Genomic DNA, 19,950 nt, shown 5'->3' with positions numbered 1-19,950 from the left:
TCTATCCAATAATTTTATTCATGTATAATAAAAAAATAATTCTGTACATAATTCTATATATATATATATATATATATATATATATATGTATGTATATATATGTATATATATATATATATATGGACATAAGTATTAATTTTTTTTACAATATAGACAATTACTTTTTTATTATAATATGAATAAAATTATTAATATTTTGACAGAGCCAGGATTAAATTAGGGAGGACTGTGCTTGGAAATTTTGCTTTTAGATAATTCTGCCATTCGAATTACATCCATTCCGATTAACTTAATTAGAGTTTAATCGAAACTGGATGTTTGGGGTGTCCACCGTCTACGGCATCCACGCGTGTCTGTTGACATACGACGGACAGCGGGATTAGCGGGAGCGGCGAAGCGCGCGTTAACTAAACATTAACCTCGCACGGAAGATGGCGGACGACGACGTGAACGGAGACTCGGACGATGTGCAGCAGGAGAAGTCGCAGAAGAAGGCGGCCAAGTATGACAGCGGTGCAGCGGATCTGGAAAAAGTGACCGATTATGCCGAGGAGAAAGAGATCTCGTCGTCTGATGGATTTTCCTGTGTAAGTACTCGCTTGTCCCGGGTAACCTAGAATTCAGCCCATCCACGCGCGTCACTCTCGTTGCTCAATTTCAAATGTTAAATTGAAAGTTAACTCGGTTTTCGCATTAAAAAGAATGTCTAACAGGCTCTCAGCATAATCGGCGACCGTCGCGACAAGGAGGCTGCGGAGAAAAAGGCGAAGGAGAAGGAGCTGCTCAAAGTATCTATTAAGAAGGAGGATGTCGATTTGATCGTGAGTACTTTCCCCACGTGTTTAATCCTTGGAAATTCGTACCGTTCGAGAGACTTACGATTGTCTTTCTTTCAGATGAAAGAGATGGAGATCAGTCGGATTTTGGCTGAACAGACTCTCAGGGAACATAGAGGCGATATTGTAGAGGCATTAATTACATTAACTAATTGAAATTGTACAAAAGAACCTGTTCAAGAGATCTGGTGTCATATCTCTGAATTTTACTGTAAAATATGCTAAATTACGAAAGTCCCGAGACTTTCACTTATTTGCTGACACAGTTATAAAATATCCAAGTAATAATTATATTTTCGTTTTCTCATATTTGCCTACTTGCTAAATAAATGCGCAGTTCTATAAGTAAATAATAATAATGATAATGTATTGTAATAATTATATATATATATATATACATATATATAAATATATGCATTTATATGTGTAGCGAGAGTAATTCATTAAAGATAATATATCCATCTGACATCTTATCATCAAAATTTGAAATATAAAAAATTATAGCTGCTATCAATACGAAGAGATATCTTCTTGTCTGATGTCTGTTGATTACCAATGTTATCAGACATTCATTGATAAGATTATTATGGGTACGAATAACAGGTTTTATAAGATATAAGGAGTTCAGAAGTACATTTGCATTGAATCGGTTTACCTTAATATGCTCGTTATCACAAAACTATTTTCGTGTAAATCGTTATTGCATCTTTATACTAATATAAATAATGTCAACTAAAGATGTGCAATTGGTCTAATTATGTTAGTGAAAGTGAAATTTAGATGACATGTGGTTACTTCATTTGTTTATAAATAGATGTGACATCATGAACTTATTCTTATTTGGATATTTATGCTTTTGTGTTACAATAAGTCTGACTAAGAGCTCAGGTATGTGACATTATATTTGAATATGTGTTCATGTAATCTACAGTTTTTAATTTTCTTATACTGAAATATTTTCACACTTTAATGCAAGTCATATTAATAAGCGTAAAACATTACTGATTTTATTTACGGAATGTACTTTTTATATTGTAAAAAATCTATATTTTAACAGATATGGATGCACGTTCCGAAATTTCTGAAAGATATATATATAGTATTAATAATTGTACGCTATGTGACGTCCAACAACAATCGTCATGCATCTGCTTTGAATATATTGGTAAGTTAATATTAAAATTTTTCGCGTGTGATTGCAAGTTAGAATTTTTCAATTATTTATATATATATATATATATGTACTCCATCGTTAAACGCTAAAAATATATTTTCATTCAATGGCATGTAACACACTTTATGTATATATATGTGTATGTATAAAATACAAATTTTAAGGTGTCATTCAAAATAAAATAAATAATTGTAATATGTATATACATATATTACATACATACATATATTACATATGCATATATTATAGTTCTTGCACATTGATTTCAACAAATTTTTAGTAAAATTTTCGAAATAATTTCAGTTTAAGTTCAGCGATTTTTCAACATTTTTGTTGAAAAATTCACTTTCAGCGAAATTTCAGTAAATTTTTAAAAATTTTGCTGAAATATTTTCAGTAAATTTCTGCTAAATTTGTTTATTAGGGTACCTTTATTACAAATAACTATGCGCTCAATGATAAATAAATTTATTTTGAAACATGTTTATAGAGGAACGAATTATTTAGATTTCTATCTATTCATAAAACATGCTTTTTATTTTATTTTCATTATTTTCTGTTTTATACTGTTAAGAAATAGAAAATAGAATTTTTTTTTTATTTAACCATGAATTATTGAAATCTCAAATATCTCATTCAAGTAAATGTTAGTGTAAATAATAAATACCATTTACTTTTTTTATTTTATTACGCAAAATACATTAAATAATATTTTTATAGTCACATCCTTTAAAAAATGTTTCTATTTTTCTTTCTTTAAAATTTACAGAAAATTGTGTAATTTGCTGTTCCAATGTTCCATGCTGTGTCTGCGCAAACTGCGCTACGTGTTGGTACGAAAAAATTGGTTGCTTACCTAGCAATAGCTAAATTATTTCAATACAATATCTTATTTTTCTCAGTAGATTAAGATCTAATTAACAATATTTATTTCAGGCATGAGCAGCAACAATTAATGATAATGACACAGATTGGAATTGCAATGCTGTTTGGATTAGGCATCTTTGGCTTGGTCGCATTTTACTGTAAAGTGTGCTATAAGTATGAAGATATCCAATACATTTATTTTTCTAATTTTCTCTATTATTCGCTATTGGTGCTCCAAACAAATATAAATATACCAAATTTAATAACATTTTATGACAAATACAGCGTCGCTTCCAAATCTTGTTTTTTTTTTCTTAGGGTCTTATTTCTGTAATTTTTAATAATTGAACGATTGTTGTTAGTGAACACAATTTTTCCTTTTCTATAAATGATATTATTTGTTATTCATTAACAACAAAATGGTAATAAAATTGTCGTAAACTCAACCAACATTAGCTGTTGCTAAATTTAGAACAATTTTATCACTGTTTCTTACGGAATAAAAAAAATTCTTTATTGACAATAATCATTTAAAATACGTATAAGCATATTCAAGTCTATAACGGTCATAGCTAGATCTGCCTAATAATTCCCAGTGAATTATCTATATTCTATATATGTACATGCATATATACCATATTTTTGTAGTTATTCAAACTGCGCGCCGAAATTTTTCTGGACTTTATCAAACGCAATTAAACTACTGCAATGATATCACAAATTAATAATCATTTAATAATAATATTGTTAAAGAGTACAGAATAGAACCTTTAAATTTTACAAAGAGAAATCAGAGAGTGTAATTGCATTTTTACGCGTTCTATTTTTCGACATTTACTTTATCAAAAATTAAAATTTTTTAATTAAAAGCTAAATTGACAGGTTTTTCAAGAGTTGTTCTTTCAAGTATATACTTTTCACTTATAAATGTTCACGATTTTCATCGAGATAAAACCTCAAAGAAGCAAATAATTCAAGACACTTTAAGGGACCTCAAAAGTTTAATAAAGAAAGCTATTTTCGGGAATTTTTTAATATAGGCCACATTTTCATAGGCTTTTGTTTACATATATTGAACTTCAGCTTCAGTAAAGTTTCTCAAAAAGGTTTTCCGAAATTAGTTTTTTTATTAGACTTGTAATAATCTTTAAATTCATTTCATCTTTAAATTATTTATAGACCGATCCAAACGTCAACGCGAACGCGCAGAAGACGTGTCGTGCGCGAGGAAGGTGACCTGACGACATATTGCAGCACCATCGAAGGTCAGGAGAGACCACCTACATATAATGAAGCTGTTCGTAATACTTCATCCACCAACACGCATTCCGACAGTGCTCCTCCTCTTTACACGTCTCCCTACAACAGGGTATATAAATCGACATTTTTAGTCTACTGATTATGATAAGAATATGTATATATTTGCCACAACTTACCACGATATAATCATAGACAAATGTTAAAATAATTTTCGAATAATGAGAAAAGTTTTCTGTTTGCAGATGTCCATGTCGGAAGCTCCACCATCGTATCCAGGAACGCCGAAATTGCAAAAAAAGATTCTTCACCAAAGTTCCAACGAGCTCCCTTCCTCGTCTCCCGTTGTTCAGCACATGTAACGATACTCTCACAGATACAAATAATTCATTCGCTGCGTATACATTTGTATGCTGTTTGAATAAAACGTAATCTATAAATTTATTAAAAAAAAAATAACTCATCACTTCAACTTGATAGCGAGATCGTACTAACTATAGATGTTCCAAAATATTTTCTAGATTTTTTGTCTGAATTGTCCGGCCGTATAATATTGCAAACTCGATAATCTTAATCTTCGAGAGATCCGAGCGTAATAACGCGGCGGTGGAGAGGTAATGAAAAATTACACTCCATTGTTATATAATGAAAATGTCATTTATTTGATGTGGTGCAATGACTTAAAGTAAAATGGAAAATGAATGTCTGCGTGTATGAGCTGGGTTCAATGAGCGGCGCGCGTAACATTTCTCGCGGATCGGCCACTACCGCAACCATTAATTTTTTTTCACACAAAAACGCTTCGAATTTTTAACTGCAATGTACAACGGATGTATTGTGTGTGTGTATCTGTATAAATGTGTGTGTGTGTGTGTCAGAGCGGGCATGCGGTAGTAGCTAGTAGCAGTGGTGATCTCGATCACCAACACGCGCCGGCTTTCATCATGATGAGGTAACACTTGTCTTACTTGTACTTAATAGTTTATCAAATTATATCCAGTCATACGCTCGTATTATTCCTGCTGCGGATTTTCGTACGGAATTGCGCCTACATCTGTATGTGTTTGTGTGTATTGTTCTTCTATATCTGTTATTTTACGAATTGTTGTTTCAGAATTAGCTTTATATGTCTTCGCATAATTTTTTTCCGTTTTTTTTCGTCTTTTGTTTTCTCTAGGAAATGACATTCAACGTTATGTGTTTCACAAAAGAAAAATCGCCGCACAGTCCCAAAGATAGATATGAAATTGGAGAATGGTCGCAGATTTTTAAAATATGAATCAGCACGGCCAAAGTATGTTCCTTAAATTGTTACTATATCGCTCTTGTGTCTAATATATAGGGGAGAGTGGTCTAAAGTGGACCGTCACAGTCGTTCCAAATAGAACCTTTTTAATTTAAATGAATACAGTTAAGCAGATTTGCGTACTATTTATAATGTAAAGTCCTTATAAGACACCGAACATGTGATAGCAGTTTGACAGTTTTCTGTCATAACACTCGTGAAATAGAGACAAATATGTATTTTCAGTCATCGTGCGAAAATCTTTTTAAAACAAATCCTTGTAAATCATTATTTAAAAGGTGTTAAAAATTTGAAAAATAATTGATTTAAGATAATTAAAGGGTATAGAATTCAAAAATATCAAGCATTTCGTGATCGGTATATTGTAAAATTTGTTTCAAAGTTCGAAAGGACCCGTGTCCGAATCGGACAGTACAATGAATAGCTTATAGGCCTGGTTGTACTGGTGATCGGCTGATCAGATCTGGTCCAAGCAATTAAATCAATAAAATATTATGAGTCATCATATTGAGATTAGTTGAGTTTTATTAATTTCAATTCTAATAATATAAACAGTAATTTCTTTTTCCGAAAAAGTTTTTGTCTCTAACTGTTAGATTGCTCAATACTACTACTTTTTACTCAATACTGACGATACTAAGAAAAATACATTAAAATATTTCAAAATTCTATCTAAAACTTCATAAAAATAAGAGTTTTCGATTTGAACCAGGGGATGGTCCGATTTGGAACTATCGGTTCCAAATCGAACCGGAAAAAGCGTTTTTTTTTTACATTTTCCATTATAGTTTAACACAGGTGAGAGATACGTCAAAATAATCTAAAGCAAAAATGAAGGGAATTAAATGATCTTTCCAACGGTACCTTCGATTTTACGATCGGACTTTATTTACGCCTTATAGAGAGCAAAAACTGCAAATAGGTCCGATTTAGACCACTCTCTGCTACTTTTGTTGTTCCTTCTCTTATTTAAGTCCTATATTATTCTAAGACTCAAATAAAAAGATCGACGTAGAAAAACAGTGGAAAATTCTTCTAACTATATTTCCATCGGTTCAATCTTTGATCTTTGACGCGATGTACAACGTGTCATTCGACAGTACTACAACGAATGCGCACCTTCTAATCTGCATCAATTTTTCGGCGTTATGTTACATTTAAAGTTAAAGCATAGTGTTTTTCAAGGAACATGAGTTTAGCGCAGTCTGTAAAATTGAAATAAATTATATATATTGATTATTGTACGGTTTTTGTAAAAGTATGGGATCCTCGTACGTGAGTTTGTTCTGTTCTTATAAAATACACAGCAGATATGTACAGTGTAAAAATCTTAAAATCGATAGTGACGCTAGGTTTGGGACTGTCCGGATAACGACTGTCGCTTATCGTATGTATTTTATATAACAAGTAAATTCACTGGCTGCCAGGATCGTCAAAGGGGAGGGGTTTGGGGAGTCTGTCTCTAGAAAGGATCGATTATACAATTGCAGTAATTACAAGTGGTCTTATCACAGAACATGTATGGCATTAATTGTCATCATTAATGATGTGTGTAAATGGTAATAAGTATTCCACATATTTAAAACTCGGCTTTCGGTAAAGCTAAAAGATCGGAGGATCAGGAAGCCAGTACACGGTACTAAACGATTATTATTTTCGCCTTTGCGGTTGCCCATAATTCAGTTCATTGACTACACGCAATTTTGCAAACCAATCAAATTAACGACACAAAATAAGAAAAGAGCGATTAACACTCGCGCTATAATTGACTAACGTTTCTATTTTACATGATGTTTTTTTTTAATATGTCTTTTTCTTTCTTCAATCTTCTCGTCTCATATTTATTATTCAATACGTAATAACGTGCCAACTTCGAAATGCGGATCATAACGTCTCTAAAATAATACAATCCAGCATACATGGACAAACATGATATATTCAACGTAGATCCGATAAATTATGGACAACCCTAAATTTAATAACATAATCATTAATAATAATAATAATTCGATCCTATTACTTCGCTTACAGTATGCAATACTCCAGAAAACAAGACAAACTGTGCCTATTGAGAGGGGAGGAAGGGGAGGTGGGACCGAGGAAACGGGAAATAGGATTTATCGTGGCAAAAAGGAAAGGGGGAGAGATGAGTTTCTCTATCTGTAGACAAAAATATACAAAAATACATAGGGCACAGATTGCGTAGCATTAATAGTAATAATAATATAATAATAATTGTGGTTCAGAGAAAGAGATCATAAAAAAAGAACACTAACTAGAATGATTTCTCCGTCTTGGAAGAGTTTGAGACGCGCTAGAACTAAAAAGATCACTACTGTCGGTAAAAACAAACAAAGTATCTAATTCTCTCCATGATCGACGCGTCGAGCGTACGGTGCTATGGGATATCCGTTTGATCCATTTTTTTCTCCTCGTGCTTTCTTTCGACAAAGGAACAAAATGTTTAAATTGTCTGGCCGACGTCTATCACAACTTCCTTCGTGCATTGCGCGTTGTTGTTACGGCAATCGTGACGGCGAGTCACGTGGAAAGAAGCTCCTTGCCTTTCCTTGGTCCTCTCAGGCTATATACTGCGTGTCTTTAACATCTCGCGCGACCATTTGCTTCCGATACATTCGTTCGATAATAACGGAACAAAAGCTAGTCCATGATGACGATGATAACCCTGATGACACGTTCCAACGTGTCGCCAAGATCGATTGGCATCGGTATTGGCATCGAAGAAAACGAGCGCAATGCGACTATAATGCTGCTGCTGCTGCTGCTGTTGTTGCTGTGTTATTAAATCGACTCGCGCTCAGGCCAGCCGAGAAGTATCATTTATTGATGAGGATGTGTGGATGTGAATGTGGATACGTAGGCTTTTGGACATTTCGTTCTTCTCGTTGCGTAAAGACGGAACGAGCAGCACGCTGATGATGGTCGCATCACGTTCTCACTACCAACACTTACTTGAACATTAAGAGTCCGAGTATGTGTAGGAGCGCTTTTCTTTAAACTCGCCCTCGATTGACCGAACGGACAAGACGATTCTCTTTCTCCTTCCATCGATCTCGATCAAAACTCCGTCGGTTGATCTTCGCGTCGGTTCTCGTCGTCGATTTTTCTTTTAGACCAGAGAATGGCGCACTAGGAAACATTTATTTAGCACTACTATACTTCATTATATCACTGTACACAAAGGTTCAAGAGGGATGCAAAAGTGGTGGGGGCGATGTAGAGGTCGTGCCCGGGGTCAGCGGTGACTGCTTTCAGCTCTGTTTCACCCGTTTTCTGGGCGGTCCGATCGGTGGGATCTGCTGAGTCGCCAAAGCCCGGAAAGCTTCTGCTATCAGGTGCGGATGGGAGTTCACCATGGACTTGAAACCCACGGTATCCATCACGTCCGTCGCGTGTCTGCAATAACAGCCGTATGGATTAGCGATTACAAGTCTCGTCACAAGTTCACTCATACAACCAAAGAATATAATTTTGGTTGTTGGGAGAGCAAAATTATCTTTTTAGCCGACGAGTTGACGTAACGTGTTTCGCAAATACACTTCTCTCCTGCGGTAACTTACGTATTAATGAAGTCTATCGCTTGTGCCTTTAATTGATCGGCGCTATGGAGATCGGCAAGTATGAGGATTTCGGCTGCATTCTCAATGGCTAAACTTGTGCAAAGTGCCTCCTCGCACATTACCTTCAGCCTTTCCAACGCGTACTTGTCCGCCGCAGCTAACAGATCGTCCGCCATCTTCTCCAGATTTGCTGCTTTACCAGTGTAAATAAATCGCAACATTTCTCTCAAAACTTCGTGGTCCACATCAGTGATATCAACATGATTTTTCTTTCTCTCCTCCATCTCGTGTTCGAACATTGCCGAAAAGACAGGACTTCGCGCTGCAAATCACAATTGCAAAATATTATTCAAGTTTTGTCACTAGATAAAACACATGTTATCAGTTTACGTTATCACAGTTAAAAAACGGAATAAATAAACCTTTAAGTCAGATGAAAAGAATACCAATATCTTAATAATCATGTTAAGCTTCCGATATATTCGACGAGTTAATCAATAATGTATACGTGATATTAGTATTTTTCTGTCTCTAATTGGAAAATATTCTTATCTAGTTGTACATTTAGACATAACGAAATCAAGACAAATTATTTCGGTATCTGAAACCAACCTGCCAGAATTGCTTTGTGTGCTTGAAACTCCCTTCCGCAGACAGTGAGGGTTACGTCGCTAAATTTTTGGTTCTCGAACAGAAGCCCAAGATCATCGGGCAGCCGGCATTCTGGTACTTTAAATTGTATCGTGTTACTCTGCCCAGAGATGTTTACACTGTCCGCCACCACGCTGACCTGTGGAAATAACGAAGTTAGAAGTGCTCGGCTCGGCCGACGATATATGCGCGAGTAATGAGAGCGAATAGTGACAATTGACATACAAAGGTATATACCTCACAGAATATCGTGAGTTTGTCATCCGGTAGCAATCCGTTGGCCTCGTCCAAAAGAAAGTCTCTCCTGATGAACTTTTTGAAACCCCAATCTTTACCCTGGACGAACCTGTAAGCACGCTGGCTCTCTGCAAGAATAAAACAAAAAAAACCTCGTTCAAGTTGCGTCTCTTCAACCGCGTTATCCGACTTATCGCTACGCGCGGACTGTCAGCGCAGCTGAAAGCCGACTTTCGTCGTCGTCAAATCGTAGCGTTTTAATTGCGTGGCAGCAAGCCGACGAAAATCTTTAAAATACCCTGCATTGCATCCGCACGTATACACACGTTGATACATTAATTGCGCACGTTTCCTTTTTGCCGACTTACCCATTGCTTTGGTTTCTTCTCTTTTGGCATTAAGAATAGAAAATTTGAACTTTGCTCTGACTTCGGATTTGTTGCACGAAACGAGAAGGAGATACAGCGACAGGTAGTCTTTGCTCTCTTCATCCAGGCCCTTAGGATTCACTCTCAGACACCTAGAAACCAATTAGCGCATCAATTGACACGACCGCTGCCGCCGCGAGGGCGATTCTCGTTTCGTCCCCATACGCGAATTGCATCTCTCGAAAATTTACTTCTCCCCAAGGTCTTGGTTCAATTTAAAAGCCGATCGTAGATTGGCGGTGCCCCGTCCCAGCGAGGAAGACACGTTTTTCTTCAAGTATTCGCGGTACCAGACGCGAATGGAGGAAAATAAAGCCGGGAATGTAATACGGAACGGCTGATGAGAGAGACAATGGCTCGTATTCTCACCGTTCATTTAGGCGCTAAACGCGACGGTTCGCATTTCTAGGACTTCCGACACTTCTGTTTTTCCACGTGGAGAGGCATGCTGGCTCAAGGCGAGACTCGAGATCGGCCAATCATGCACGGGATCGACGAACAAAGGCCGCCGCGATTTACAATGTCGAGTGCGCTACTTTACTTTGCAAAATCAACCCGACGCGAATTGTACGGATCGTAATTATTATTCGCGCGTTGCTCAGACCCCGTCCATTTAACGCCAAATAAATGCAATGTGTCAATAGATGCAAATGTCCTTGCTAATCGCCATCGCGCAATTCAACACGGAACCCATGTTCGATACATGGACACGTTAAATCTCGCTTCGGCTCGTATGCAATGCAAAGAATCTTAAACAATTTTTTTTCTTTTTTTTTCTCATTCTTTTTATTTCCATCCATTCCCGCGACTCTCGTTAGAATCATCAATGAATCTCTTACCATTTCAACTTGTCGTTGGCCCCAGCGGAGAACGTGGACGACTTGAGCACCTCCCCCATCTCTTCGCGACAAAAGCTGAAGTTATTTATCGTCCACATGTAGCTGAATTTAACCACCTTCACCTGTGCACATAAGACCTTCAAATGCGATACCACGTCAGAGTCTATCCCGGTGGAAACTAGCTTAATCTAACTACGCTAAAATGTATGCCTACAAAACACCATGGCATCCACGTCCACGGGTCATCGTGGGGCATCCACTCTGCATAGTTTTACACAAAAAAATCATCCGTCCCACTGGGTTCCGAGAGAAATCCTACGTCAAATATTTGTAAACGGGAAATATCTCGGAAAGAATTTCCACAACTTCTGAAAGGAAACGAGCAATCGGAATAGAGCGGTCAACCTTCCCGAATTTTGCGCATCCCGATTTTCAGCTCTCTACAGAGGAGTCCCGAAAAAACCTGGCGCTATTTGCCTCGATTTATTATTTAACGTAAATTAACGTTAATTACTTCAACTTACTCCTCATCTTTCTCTAATTCTTAGAACTAGAAAAAGATGAAGAGTTGAATCGAGATTGAAGTTAATCTATATTAATAAAAACGGGAGTAAGGGTCTCTTTCACTAAGCTAACCAATGATTAACTTACAATAATAGGTAGGTTATCGTTTGATTATATTAATAAATAAATATTTTACATATCTAGTTATATAATTAGTTCGATTAATATTACAAAGTTTATATAAAAGTTTATATAAAAAAGTTTTTATAATTCAACATATATCAATAAAAAATCCCGATGTTTTTGTTACGTCCCGATATTTTAAGGTTGGTATCCCGAAATTGGCTGATCAAGAATTGGCTAAACTGGGAATCTCTTACAACAAAAATAAATTTCTCCCCTAACGCGAGAGCCAGGAGGTCTCCTCTTAAAAAATTCAGCCGACTTCTCTTCGTACTTGAGTTGGCTAAACCATCCAAGCAGTCGAACTCTTAGCTTAGAAGTGAGACACATCCGGTGATTATGGATTATCAGCTTGACATAGTAAACGTCAACGTGGTTAAATCATGCTGCGGCTATCTGACCGTGTTTACGAGTCGCTTCGCGTACATTCAATTAGTATTCCTCCTTTATCTGCGTAAGAAATAAATGTCATTGTTGCGAGTCGAACGTGTCTATTTGAATCTACGTTCATCGGATCTCTCGAGAGAAACGTCCATCATGTACATTTGTTCGTTTATATGTTAATGTCGAGCCCGTGAAAAGCTCTCAGCAGAACAAAGTTCTCTCGACTATGGCCGAAATCGGCCTTGAAGGCAAAGTACTACAAGTACCAGCATACGGTAGCGCAAAGGGGGACAGAGCGGAGTCGGGGAGCGGCGCGGAGATCCAGGGTCGAATCGAATGATCCTCGGCCTGCTTGCGCAATTCCCTTAAAGAATACACAAATGACTTTAACGGTAGAGGCGTGACTTTTGTTATTTCGAAGGACGAAGCATTTTTCTTTCCGCCTGCCTTTGTCGATAACGGTTCCAACACACCTCTCTCTCTCTCTCTCTCTCTCTCTCGCTGCGGGACTTTACATTAATATGCATCGAAATCGCGAATTGGAAATAATGGATTCAGAAATGTTTGTTCCCGTCACGACGAAACGTTAAATAAAAGAAACGTCGCCCGCGAAGTCCGAGACCTTCCTCGTGGACATTGTTTAGCTTAGCTTAAATACACAATTGAACATAAAATTAACGGGTATCTAGAGAAAGAGAAAGAACTTTGAACGGTTGATCGCGAATAAAAGAGAAGACAAGGAAGAGAAGATAAGGAAGAAAGACATGAGAAGGTCGAGACCTCAGAAGAAGTCAAAGATCTCTGGCGTCAGCGTCGTTACGACCTTGGCGAACGAGCGGTAGCCGGCGGCCAAATCTATTCGTCTAGTATTTCCTAAAAAAAAAAAAACTTGTGAACTTTACTTAGGGTTCTCGTCGGTCATTTGCCGTGATTAGGAATACTCTTGTATGAGAGAAACAGTGCTAGCCAAAGCTACGCCTAGTTGATGAGTGATCGGCGATATTTCTACCACGCACGCCTGAGGATGAGATTCTGAACAACTGATTAAATTATAGAAAGGAAAGTGTAAACTGGGAAAAGAAAGAAGAATATTTTATACAAAGTAATAGGAGAAAGGGACCAATTAAAATCAGACGCGTGTAAACATCCATGATGATCGTCGAGAAATAAAACATATCCGAGGAGAATTTAATCGTCACACCGAAACAACATTCTTTATGACTTTTGTTATCGAAATTGAGGTGATACAAGAAACTCATGACAAAAATTAATGCATTAAAATTATGAGTGCAACACAAGTGTCGTTGTCTTTGTTATTCATTGAATGTCAAAAAAGACAGAATAATGTTTATGTCGATTTGTTTCACCAAATAGAAAGCACTCTATTATCTCAGATTTTAAAAAAATGCAAGCGAAAGAGATTTGTAAGCCAATTGCAAGAGGAATCCGATAGACAAGTTCTATCGGAAGAACTTTTCAATCTCGGAAGAATACGATATCGCTGACTAGAAATTCATAATTGAATTTCAATCTTTCTCGCTCTGAAATACATCGAGGAAGTTCTGTGTTGTGTTGTGTGTGAAAAGAGATCCTTATTTTACTCCTGTATTGTGATTCATTGCAAAAACTAAAATCCTGATATAGAAGAAAATCTGCGTTTTACAGAACGGTTTTACATATGGATAGTTTACTTACTATTAAAAATAATATTAAGTTTTCCGTTTCATTTAAAAGAATGAACAAGTTTTTTGTCAATCGCGAGACATCTTCCTTCCGCTAAAATTACGCATGTAATCTCAAATTCGTGATATTAAAATGATATTTGTGTATTTTAACAAACGTGGGCAAAAGAAATATGTACGTTTATGTTAATTAAAGCTCGGAGCTTCAATCATCGATTACAGAACCAATTCAAAGTGAAATCAGGAGTTCTATCTGTTAGAATTTCTCCATCTCGAAAGACAAAGTACAATATCACTGATTAAGAATTCATAATTGAATTTCAATCTCTTTTCCTTCCATAACATGTCGAGGATATTATATGGGTAATTTATCTTCTATTGAACATATTAACACTGATTTTTTTTATTATTGTGCAAAAAAATAAGCTGGATAAATTCCTTATTTGTAGAGAATGTCACTCTTCCACGATAAAACGAAAAGTACCAAAACCAGATTTCGAATTCAGATTTCAGATCTAGACGACGAAATATTTTAGAAAATACTGTCGACAAACAACACATAGATTCAAAGATACCAGAAAGTTTGCGGGTTATCGTCGTGTTCATCCGTTGCTAATGCCAACGTTTCGTGAACCTTCTGGTATCTTTAAAGATAATATCCGTGAAAGCCTAAAAAGCACATAGGTTTTATTATACGTCAAAATTTCAGTTTTTGAAATGCGTATAATAGAAGAAGCAGAATGAGGACCTTTTTCGGAACTTATGCATTAGTTTGTTACCTATAGAAAAGGAGATATGAAAAATGTGCACGACACTATACCTGCGCTCTCGAGAGCTTAAGTGAAAGTTCGTTTCTCTTTTTGGCAGATACTTTACAATCGTAAGAATTATACCTTTGTATTCAAGGCTTCCTTTTCCAAGTTAACCTTTATCGTACCAGCTACAATTTGTGCCTCATCCATACAAACGGGGAATAGACTGACCACTAGAATCCGTCCGTTTTTTTCTCTTATTTCTCGTTTTATTCAGAATATTCAAAAAACTCTAAAAATTCACCAACATACTTTCAACTTTTTAAAATAAATATTGGCACTTCATTTTGGAAAATAATATAATAAAATGTAGTATAATTTAGAATTACCGAAAAACTCAAAGAAACTTGCACAAACAGGAATCGCTCAGTCACTATATAGTGACCCATACTTGTATGGTAAGAGTTAAATTGAAGCTATTTACGATTTTAAAGAACTCCGTTTACAGGAAAACTGTATAAACTATAAAATAACGCATATGTGACAGAACTATTACGATGATAAAGTTGATAAAGAATTGAAACATCTAATATTAAATTATTACTTATGGAATTATCTTGGAGTGCAAAGTTCTTATTTTGAGATTCCATTTAAGAGAGAGGTAGATTCTCAGAGGAGAATTTAATCGTTCTTGAATCGAGATGAGCGTCGCTTATTGCGTCAAGGACTTTTATTTCCTGTTAGAAGTAGGATTGCACGATTCAGATCGATCTTTTGAAAAATCGATCTTTTTGACTTAAAAAATCAATTTTTTAATTCGATTTTCTTGTTTCGATTAAATTTGTAGATCGATTTTTTCATGGAAAAATCGAATTGATTACGAACACACAACCATTGTATCATTTATGACCAAGGGGTTCCGCACAATAAAAGGAACAGGGAACTGAGAACAGAGAATAAGAATTTCAACCTATCAGAGATCATGTATTGTGGAATACACACTGCGTATTCCACAATACATGATCTCTGATAGGTTGAAATTCTTATTCTCTGTTCTCTGTTCCCTGTTCCTTTTATTGTGCGGAGCCTCTAAGGCTGTTTTCCTTTTAGGTGACACCAAAGACATAGAGAATGGACTGAGCGATCCGTGTGTCAAAATGGTCGATAGAGATGAGAGAGAGAGGGACCGTGGCAGACGGCCATTTCTATCTCTTTCCATTCAATGGTGTAATGGGAGAGAGAATGAGAGGGAGACTGGCCGTCTCCCATGGTCTCTCTCTCTCTCATTATTGTCGACCACATTTGATACACTACTTAGATGCGGATCGTTTTGTGAATCCCGTGGCAGAAGCGCAGTGTCAGCACTTCTAACTAATTTCTAATTAAAAGTTTGTTCTAAGTTACAGTATACAATGTATTAATTGTACTTACTATTATAACTTTAATTACAATAGTTAAAGTATACGATAAAATTGTACAACTTTCATATATTTATTTAATAATTTAATCCCACCCAAGCGATGGGTTTATCTGGTTTAGCTTGGATGGAAGGTTAGATTGAAAGATCGATTCTTTATCGCTCGATTTTTTCATGATCTTCGCAGTTATGATTCAGACCGATCCAAAAAATCGTTCTTTTTGATTGAATCGTGCAACACTAGTTAGAAGAGTTTCCCCGATCATAGACATATCGAGCGTTCTATTCGCGATCGCCGGACAAGCCAGGTTCGATGATCTCCACCACGGCGTGACCTTCGCGCATCGGAAGCTTAAGGTCGACATTCGCATCGCCGAGAAGCAGGAAGGAGGCGGCTATCTCTCCCGCGAGAGTTCAACGCACGCTCGTACTGTAATCTCCTCAGCGGCCGGTTACTTACGGCTTACGACGATTCGCTCGCATGGCAGGTAACGAAACGGCATGAGAGCCAGCCGTGCGATGCCTCGTTATAGCGTCAAGGACTAGAGAGGTGGTTTCGAGACGATTCGAGCTTTTAAGCAAATCGAATACGCAAAGGTACGTTCGTGTAGGTTCACGCTCTTTTCGACTGGCTACTGAAAATTCCTCGAATGGATTGCGGAAGAGAGCCGAGGGCATTTCTTAGACCCTATATACAAGATTGACATACAAGACTTTGGATGAGAAATTAGGAATTTTTGCAATATTATTTATCCAGATACGGTGAACGCTAAGATCAGGTTATCTTCTTCTTAAGAACTAACGAAGAAAAAGATAACGTGACTTTAGTGTTCACCGTATCTGGATTTATTTTTTTCGTTATTGCAAAAACTCCCTATTATCTCACAAAATTTTACTTTAAAGCAGATCGTTACTTCTATATTGACGTAAATCAGTTCAACATAAATTAATTCAATGTAATTAATATGAAATAATTACGGCAAAGTTTCAAAATATCTCTAGAATGTGGAACAAGGAATTCTGTATATACATGTATCTTCTAATAATTTTTAATTTCCATCCATCATGTGAAATCTTGCATCTTCCATCAGCAATTTAGATCTTTGAGTCTCAGGTGCAACTTTTTAAATGCTTCAGACTATAAAAATTTTAAAAGTTCTTACATATATGTAAAAGATTTAAAAACAAATTTCTATTCCGTTTTTGGATTGTATTTTTTATTTATTTTTTACAGATTTAAATTTATCTATCAAAATTCATAATCAAAATATCGACTGTGCCTTCAAAGTTTTATAACTTGGCCGATGGAGAATAAAAAATCTCAAATTATTTTAAAATTGCTAAAGAAGATATTACTACGCGCAGTTCGTAACATATTACTCTCGCGATTCGCTCAATTTGTAACAAAGTTGAGGCCTTTTTGAAAAAATGTATTGTTACGATCAATCCCTGGCTCGTTTACCGGTAGAATTAATCACGTTACGCACGACGAAGCGACTTCGAGCGACCATTTTCTCAAGTTAATTTTGTTTCTCCGACGTAATCTGACGGCATTGGTAACGTGCCAAGAGTGCTAGACTTCTTCAGCGAATAACAACGTCGGACGCGTACGCCCGCGCGTATCGTCTTTTTCCTACGACTCTAACCGATAGACGTGACGATGAAACCAATAATATAACTGTGACTCATGAAATGTAAGAAGTTATCGATGCGACAGGAAAAGGAAGAGAGTGTCGAGAGTCCGCTATCTACTGGTTTATAATGCCTGAAGCATGCTTTAATAAAATCTTTACATGTGTTTGTATATGGAAAAGCAGATTAATTCTTTTTATGTACGATAACAATCAATTGTATCTTTAAAACTGCTAAATTAATTTCAATAAACACCGTAATTTTTTCAAATTTCATATATGTATATATAGGGTGTCCCGAAAGTTTTTGCCAATTACTTTTGTGTAAATAGAGCGGATTAAACTGAGTCGAAAAGTCTTCTACTATTTTGCAATTTTCGCAATAGTTAACAAGATATTAATTATTAAAAATTGCCAAATATTGGTCTTGAATAATTTTTTACTCAAATACTATCAACTTTATAGAAAAGCTGCAAGAGGCAAAAATAATTAATTTTCTTCTCATAAAGTTCTGAGAATTTTTTCAGAATTTTTTAATACCGTATTTTCTAATGTTGGTAAAAATAAGAAAATGCAGTACTAAAAAGTTGATAAAAAATTCTTAAAAAATGCTTAGAACTTTATAAGAAGAAAATAAATTGTCTCTTGCAGTTTTTTTGTGAAGTGGAATTAGTATTTAAAAAAATTATTCAAGATCAATATTTGGCAATTTTTAGTAATTAAATATACAGGGTGTTTGGAATTTAAATGTCAAAATTTCGGAAACATGTAGGAGATCGATAAACTAAGAAAAAAGTCCTGTAGAAATGCTCGTTTTTGCTTCGTTTTGAAGAAAATCGCAAAAAAGACAACACGTGGTTTTCATTTTTTGTACTTTCTCATTACTTATTCACATCGTATTTATTCACTTGCTTAATAGATATTATTCAAAATGTTAACCTCTTGTCGCAGAAGCAATACACAAAAACCGTATCAGCATATTTACCGCCGTTTGAATATGTACGCAATATACTAGTATTGTGACAAGAGTAATTCATTCGATGACTTTTGACGAATAACTGACGAATTTACAGGAGAAAGGCAAAAATGTAAACAAACAAAAAAGTTTTCACCTGAAAACGGAATTATTATTATTGTTTTCGTGCACGATTTCAGCGACGATAATACTTCAGAGGCAGTGCGAAAACGAAGGAATTACGTTTTGTTTTTTTTGGAATTTTCTCTAAAACGAAGCAAAAACGAGCATATCTCTACACGATTTGTTTTTCTTAGTTTATCGATCCCTTACACACTCCCGAAGTTTTGACATTTAAATTCCAAACACCCTGTATATAAAATTTAAACACATATATAAAGATTTTACTGAACATACACATATGTACAGGGTATCCCGAATTTAAATGGCCAAACAAAACGCAAAGCCATCGACGAAAAAAATTCAGTGTAAGATTTCAGAAACTATAAAGTGTTGATAAGCGTCACTTATAGTGCTTTTCATTGGCAAAACTAGTGCGCACTCAGTGCATTTTAAAGCCGTTGTATAAAAATCGACGTAAAGATATACGTTTAATAACAATATATAATCGAATTAAACCGTGAAATATTCGATACATTTTATTGTGCTATTCGATAAAATAAATTTTGAGCATTTTATCAATTGAGATATCTCACTTTTATATTTTTTTAGAATAGTGTACAACAGCTTTAATGTGCACTGAGTGCGCACTAGTTTTGCCAATGAAAAACGCTATTAAATGCGTATCAACGCTTTACAGTCCTTAAAATTTTACCCGCATTGAATTTTTTGCGTCAATAGCTTTGCATTTTGGCTCCGGAGTTCAAATTGGACGAGCCTGGTGTAGGGAATCTATAAACCAAGAAAAGTACTTTATAGATATAAAAAAATTCCAGATAAATGAAAAAAGATATAAGGTACCTAATATCTTTTGTCAAAGCTGTGTGTGTGTGTGTTCTCGTCTCTTTAAATAATTCATCTACCCAAATAGAATCTGCGATCCAAGTTTCCTCGTAACGTTCTACCGAATAATGCATCTCTTCAGTTCGGAGATTATCGAATTCTCCACGGTAGGAACGCAGATGTGGGAGTTTAGGAGCCCCAGATCCCCTGATAAATTAACGACGATTCCAGGTGTTTCGGGAGTAATCGCGGAATTAAATTTGCATGGAGCGCGTTATACGATTCCGCTCGACGACCGGGCGG

At 35.9% G+C, this 19,950-nt stretch overlaps 2 protein-coding genes across 10 annotated transcripts in view; one reads left to right on the top strand and one right to left on the bottom strand.

Annotated features, from left to right (window-relative positions):
• Positions 1-263: 263 nt before the first annotated feature.
• On the top strand, positions 264-4,556 carry LOC108766452 (uncharacterized). 2 transcript variants are annotated; one of them, XM_018515753.1, is made up of 6 exons: positions 264-587; positions 714-821; positions 897-970; positions 2,947-3,051; positions 4,057-4,246; positions 4,380-4,535. In XM_018515753.1, exons 1-6 carry the CDS (start codon positions 432-434, stop codon positions 4,494-4,496), a joined length of 750 nt encoding a protein of 249 aa, XP_018371255.1. In that variant the 5' UTR covers positions 264-431; the 3' UTR covers positions 4,497-4,535. The 2 variants fall into 2 exon arrangements, with proteins under 2 accessions (XP_018371255.1, XP_018371254.1); XM_018515752.1 differs by lacking the exons at positions 264-587; positions 714-821; positions 897-970 and adding exons at positions 1,606-1,724; positions 1,894-2,001; positions 2,780-2,843 and having other exon boundaries at positions 4,380-4,556.
• Positions 4,557-6,387: 1,831 nt separating this feature from the next.
• rdx (BTB/POZ and MATH domain-containing protein rdx) overlaps positions 6,388-19,950 on the bottom strand; it is a 136,191-nt gene continuing 122,628 nt past the window's right edge. For 6 of the 8 annotated variants that reach the window (XM_018515775.1, XM_018515777.1, XM_018515776.1 and 3 more), the window contains 6 exons: positions 11,177-11,298; positions 10,278-10,429; positions 9,898-10,037; positions 9,634-9,811; positions 9,022-9,343; positions 6,388-8,857 (listed from right to left, as the gene is read on the bottom strand). In XM_018515775.1, coding sequence (XP_018371277.1) covers positions 8,713-8,857; positions 9,022-9,343; positions 9,634-9,811; positions 9,898-10,037; positions 10,278-10,429; positions 11,177-11,298 — 1,059 coding nt within the window. In that variant the 3' untranslated portion in view covers positions 6,388-8,712. The remainder of the gene's footprint in view (positions 8,858-9,021; positions 9,344-9,633; positions 9,812-9,897; positions 10,038-10,277; positions 10,430-11,176; positions 11,299-19,950) is intronic. The other 2 variants (XM_018515773.1, XM_018515770.1) reach the window with 1 other exon arrangement.

The sequence above is a fragment of the Trachymyrmex cornetzi genome, unplaced genomic scaffold, assembly GCF_001594075.2.
Source record: "Trachymyrmex cornetzi isolate Tcor2-1 unplaced genomic scaffold, Tcor1.1 scaffold590, whole genome shotgun sequence".
Lineage (NCBI taxonomy): Eukaryota > Metazoa > Arthropoda > Insecta > Hymenoptera > Formicidae > Trachymyrmex > Trachymyrmex cornetzi.
This window is presented reverse-complemented; position numbering and strand designations above follow the sequence as displayed.